Source organism: Tamandua tetradactyla, chromosome 6, assembly GCF_023851605.1.
Source record: "Tamandua tetradactyla isolate mTamTet1 chromosome 6, mTamTet1.pri, whole genome shotgun sequence".
NCBI classification, from domain to species: Eukaryota; Metazoa; Chordata; class Mammalia; order Pilosa; family Myrmecophagidae; genus Tamandua; species Tamandua tetradactyla.
The window spans coordinates 28291658-28297657 of NC_135332.1; the positions used below are offsets into that span (position 1 = coordinate 28291658).

At 41.2% G+C, this 6000-nt stretch overlaps 1 protein-coding gene and 1 non-coding gene across 2 annotated transcripts; both read left to right on the plus strand.

The window, feature by feature from the left end:
• Nucleotides 1-10: 10 nt before the first annotated feature.
• Nucleotides 11-5694, plus strand: RPL23 (ribosomal protein L23). The gene is made up of 5 exons (XM_077164566.1): nt 11-86; nt 610-693; nt 1003-1131; nt 4764-4877; nt 5571-5694. Exons 1-5 carry the CDS (start codon nt 74-76, stop codon nt 5651-5653), a joined length of 423 nt encoding a protein of 140 aa, XP_077020681.1. The 5' UTR covers nt 11-73; the 3' UTR covers nt 5654-5694.
• On the plus strand, nt 724-859 carry LOC143689285 (small nucleolar RNA SNORA21). The gene has a single exon (XR_013178729.1). It is a non-coding gene; the product is annotated as a small nucleolar RNA SNORA21 (small nucleolar RNA).
• Nucleotides 5695-6000: the final 306 nt, after the last annotated feature.

Sequence of the window (6000 nt, forward strand, 5' to 3'; positions counted from 1 at the left end):
GGGCGGGACTTCAAAGTTCATATCCCAGTGTGCTTTGTACCAACTTCCTTTCTGTCCTTTTCCGGCTTTCAAGATGTCGAAGCGAGGTGAGGTTTTTGACTCTGGTGGATCGTCCGCCATCTGTCGTGCGGCGGCTGCTGACCTTGCCGCGAGTGGCGGCCCCGAGTAGCTGGGACGCTTCGCTCTCCTTGGGGCTAGACAGCGAGAGACGGGGACCCGCGAGAGCGCTGGGGAGGCCTCCGAAAGTGGTGGGGGGGGGGGCGCGGGGGCAGGGCTGTGGAAAGTTGAGCTGGCAAGATCCCGGCGTGATTCTAGACTCAGCCCGGTGGAATCACCCCGGGCATCACGCTGCAGTAATGGGACTGGAGTTAGACTGCTTTAGGCCCCAGCTTGGGCGACCTGTGCGGTCTCCCGCCCTACAGGGAGAAAGGGCTATTTGTCTTGAGAACCGGATGGCATATGGGGAGGGGGTAAGTAGAGCCGTAGCGAGTGCTAATATACAGTGTACGGTTTTCCAAATAGCATGCGTGGATGGAATTATAATTTGGGGGTGTGAGGGGAATTCCGAGATATGTTTTGATCTCTTCTGTTTCCCTTCTCACCCCATAGGACGTGGTGGGTCGTCCGGTGCCAAATTCCGGATTTCCCTGGGTCTCCCGGTAGGGGCCGTGATCAACTGTGCCGACAACACAGGTAGGGCTTTGGCTGTGTCTTGCTGTACTTCCCCTTTTAAAAGCACTCAATGGGCCTTTTTGTGGTGACCCACTGAGCCGTCAAGAAAGGGCAGAATAAAAACATCGCTTTTGGGTGAAGCAGCAGCGTCTTGTGTTGTTTTGCTTCAATCGGTGATGTGACAAGGTATTCCACTTTGGGGGTGGGGACATGCAGTTGCTTGGGAGTCCGGCGGGAGAGGTTTTAGACAGGGCGTTGGGCAAGTGTTCCATAGGTGGGGCTGCCTAATAGGCCCTTTAAAAAAAATCTAATTTTGTTTATCTCTTATAGGAGCCAAAAATCTGTATATTATCTCTGTAAAGGGGATCAAGGGACGGCTGAATAGGCTTCCTGCTGCTGGTGTGGGTGACATGGTAATGGCCACAGTCAAGAAAGGCAAACCAGAACTCAGAAAGAAGGGTGAGTAAAAAGACTGAATCTTGCTTATCTCTTGGTGAATATTAGAAGGGCTTTTCATCTTAATTTGAAAGTGGAACAGCAATTTTACAGTAATCAAGACCTCTTTAACAACTTGGCTTTGATTAGCAGTGTGGAATGAATATCTGAAATTGATGGTTTGCTCTCACGGTCTTAACAGCCATTCTCTGCTGTCTGGTCATATGCCTCCATTCTTGTTCCCTTCATAAATGTATTTGCCACATTGCAACCAGGGCCCTTCTTTAATGAATGCAGATCTTGCTACTTTTTTACTTCGTTGGCTTTCAATGTAAGTTGAAGGCTCTGCATGTTTACCTTGGCATTTCTGCAGCTCAGTTCATCAGAAACTTTAATAGACTTCCTATACCCATACAAGTAAAAGTCGTGCCCTTTTGGAATTTATGTTCCACCCTCATTGGGTGGGTGGCTCCTGCAGCTTCTGCCCCTTTCAGTTTTTGTATTCTCCAACCTATACTCCTAGCCACAGGTCCTTTGTTCTTGCTGTGCCTCATTTTCATCTTTTAAGATCTTAAAACTCATTTCCTTTGTAACATCTCACCCCCCTTCCCAGTAATCCGTAATCCTTACTATAGGTGGTAATTGATGTGCTTTTGGTGGGGTTTTTTTTTTTGGAGTTGTCTGTGCTTCCATCAGAGGAGGTAACTGTATTTAGTTAATTGCCAATTCCTTGGCTGCAAATACTGCCTAACATATGGTGGATGCTTACTAAATGCATATTTTTGATTGGTAGAATGCTTAGAGCCAGACCTGGTGAGAACATAGCTTTGAGGCTTAATGTCACTGCAGGCAAGTTTCCTTTTCTGGAATTGCCGGTTTGCAAAGGAATAATGATTTTTTTTTTAAACATACTTTCTCAGGTAGTTGTGAGATTCACAGTTTGCATTTAGAGCAACTGGCGTGTAATCTAGCACTTATAAAAACAGAATAACATGTTATTCTCCATGCTTTAAGGCAGGTTCTTTTTATAGATTATATTGATGAACTCAGGATTGAGTTGTTGAAAGTTTGGTGTGATTGGTTCAAAATCTTGCCATAGAAACTAAGATTACACTACTGCCCAAAAAGTTTTCCCATTGGGTATATGAATTAAAAGGGGGGCCTAGGAGCACACGCTGTCTCTTTCCTGGATGGAATATCATGCTCTTCTAGAGAAGTCCTAGCCATCTCTTAATGTGTACAGATGTGTCTAGTCACAACCATATAAATGCCTGTGCTCCACACTGTTCCCCCATTAGATTTTTTTTTTTTTTTTTTTTTTTTAATATGGGCAGGCACCGGGAATCGAACCCGGGTCCTCCGGCATGGCAGGCAAGCACTCTTACCTGCTGAGCCACCATGGCCCGCCCCCCCATTAGATTTTTAACCCTTCGGCCAGAAATCTTTCTACACCCTTAGTGTCCTTTTAGAGGCTTGGTAAATAAGGAATAATTACCATTGAAGGAACCAGTGTGTTGGTTGAGGTGACACTGCACGTAGGCTTTCCTCTTAGAACACTTGCTGGGTCTGATAGGTGGCCTAGGGAGCTGCTGGGGAAGGACAAAGCAAGCAGCCATTCACTTTGTGGGTTGAGATGGCAGCACAGTGTTCTGTTGGTGTCAATCCGTGACGGGACAAACCAGAGAACACTTAGTGGTATTAGAAATGGTCATGAATTTCAAGTTCCATTTATGTTTTCTTTGGTCCTTGTTTCTGCTAAGTGAATATATGCCCTCACCTTGGAGAATAGGCACAAAGATGTGGAAATGGAAAAAAGACAAGTCCAGAGACCTGGATTTGTGGCCTTTTTTATCTCCTTGATGACCATAGGTTTGTGAGAATTAAATGGGTTATAAGTAGAAGAGAGTCAAACAGATGAAGCTCTTGGTAAATAAATGGGATACTCATTGGTTATCAAATTTATTTTAAATCTTGATGAAAGGCTTTCAACTTATTTAGCTGTTTCTTCTCTAACACTTGCCTCAAAAACAGCCACGATCACTGTTCTCATAAAAAAAAAAAGCCTGTATTTCCAGTGTCTGGTCTATTTTACAAGAGAAAACTTAAACCTTGAAAGATCAAGTAACTTGCTCTTTGGGTTTGCTAAAGCTGCTAGAATGCAATATAGCAGAAATGGACTGGCTTTAACAGTGGAGATTTATTCGCTTACAAATTCCAATTCTGAGGCCATGAAAATTCCAAATTAAGGTATTTGCTGGAGGTTATCTTCTCTGAAGAAAGGCTGTTGGCATCTGGGACACCTGTGGCACATGGGAGGAAGGCACATGGGTGGTGTCTGCTGTCCTTTTCTCTCCCAGATTTCATTGCTTTTAGCTTCTCCCCGGCTTTTCCTTCTTTTATTCTCTCTTGAAGGACTCCGGTAAAAGGATTAAGACCCACCTTGAATGGGGCAGGTTACAATTGAAACAACCCAACCAAAAGGTACCACATATAATGTCTTCATACACAGGAATGGGTCCAAAGAGCATGGCCTTCTCTAGGATGCGTAACAGCTTCAAACTACCACATTTGCCCAAGGTTTCCAAGCTAGTATCAGTCAGAATTTGAACCTAGGTACTATATTCTATTGTGTGACAAATGCTTCATTCATGGAGGTCTGGAACAGTCTTGTTGACTTTGTGCCAAGTAGGTTTAAGAGTTACTTACGGTGCATGGGTGGTTCAGTATTAGAATGCCCACCTGCCATGGGAGAGACCTGGGTTCGATTCCCACCCCAGGCACACACATACCCCCCCCAAAAAAAAGGGAACAAAATTCCCTGTGATAAACATATATCACCTATCTACTTCTCTGTGTGTATATGTATAGATGTAGAAATACATATATATGTAGGGAGGCACGTTAAAAAAAAGATACTTCGGACAAAACGCATGGGCTGATGAAGTGTTTACATTGCTTGTCTTTGTAAACATTTTAGTGACCTATACAAGATTTTCTTTTACATTTTTATTAAATGACACAAGTTGAATTTCAGTTACCCAACTTCAGAAATCTCCAAGAGATGGCCATTGTTAGTATTTTGTTGTATGTCCTTTCCTTACTTTTATACCAAAAAAAAAATTGCCTCTAAAAGATTTCTTTTAAATAAATGGGACCTTTACATTCCTGTAACCCATCTTGTTTCAGAAATGAAATGATTTTTTGACATACTAAAAAATTACAGGTGTACATAATTTTTTTTTTTTATTATATTTTATTTTTTTTGGTATGGGCAGTCACCGGGAAATGAATTGAGTCTCTGGCACTGCGGGCAAGAACTCTGCCACTGAGCCACCGTGGCCTGCCTCATAATCATTTTTAATGGTTCCACTTTCAAAACAATGTGAACGTCCTTAACATCTATATCCTGGAGGCATTGATTTTTAGATCGAGGTGTATGTCCTTGGGATATTTGATGGGTTCGAGGTATTGTCCAAGAAAATGCAGGCAATTTTGAGTCTCACACTTCCAAGAGATGAAAAGCTTAATGAGTATGTATTCTGTCCAAACGGACAGGGGAATATTTTGGAGCTAGAGTGGTGGAAACTGCTTTTATGGTAGCACTGGGACTTGGACTTGTTAAGTTAATGACTAATGGCCCTTTTCTCCCTTCATAGTACATCCAGCAGTGGTAATTCGACAACGAAAGTCATACCGGAGAAAAGATGGCGTGTTCCTTTATTTTGAAGATAACGCAGGGGTCATAGTTAACAATAAAGGAGAGATGAAAGGTAAGAAACCAATTCACTTGATTCCTTAGGTTTCTGAGTCAGGAAAAAAAGACTTTTACCTGCCCTTCCCCCACTCCTTTTTTTTTTTTTAAAAGGAAGAAGTAAATCTATTCATGTTATTCATCTGCATATTATTCATAATTGTCCAATAGCAAAACCTTTAGGGCATCTTAGAATATAAATGAATCTACTAGCACCAATCAGTGATTTTTTCAATGTTGCAAGATATATAAAGGCTAAAAATTCTATTATATTTTTCAAACAAACAATTGAAAAATGAAACTTAAAAACAATTTACTAGAAAATAATTTGAGAAAAAATGGGATAAAGGATGTATAATAACTAAGCTTCAAATTATAAAAATCTTTTGACGGAAATTTTAAAACAAGTTTAAAGTTACACCTACCGTGTGGATTGGGAGACACAATTTTTTTTTAAGAAGTCAACTACAAATTAAACTATATGTTCAAGACAGTCCCAATCAAAATCAAATATTTTATATAAATAGTAAACTTTAATGTTAGAGCACTTGAAAAGTGGTATAGAAAGTAAAGTGAAAGTCCATATGTCCCCATAAACACAGAGCTCTCTCTATTACTAACATGTTACATTAGTGTGGTACATTTTATACAGTTGATTAAGTGGGTAGTTTGCATTTGTCCCCCACCCCACCCCTTTTTTTTCCATATGTAGGTTCTGCCATCACAGGACCAGTTGCAAAGGAGTGTGCAGACTTGTGGCCCAGGATTGCATCCAATGCTGGTAGCATCGCCTGATTCTCTATTTGTAAAAAAAAATAAAAAGCCAGTAAAAATTATTTCCTCCCAATGCTTTCCTCCTTGTTCTTTTTTGTGTTACTGTACTTGACAACCTACAAAACTTTGTAAAGTGAAACTATTCAGGACAAAATTACTGAGAATTTTTTTTGTTTTTTGTTTTTTTAAGGCACATCCTTTCACTTTTCTGCGCTCAGAACTTTTGGGACTTTTCAAATCTCTGCTGTAAAAGAGGTGTTTGGGTATTCTAAAACTACAGAGCAGAAATTGCTTGGTGACAGGTTACCTCATGTAACTCAGTACCCTACAGTTAGGCATTTGAGACCTGGCAATCATTGAGAGAAGGG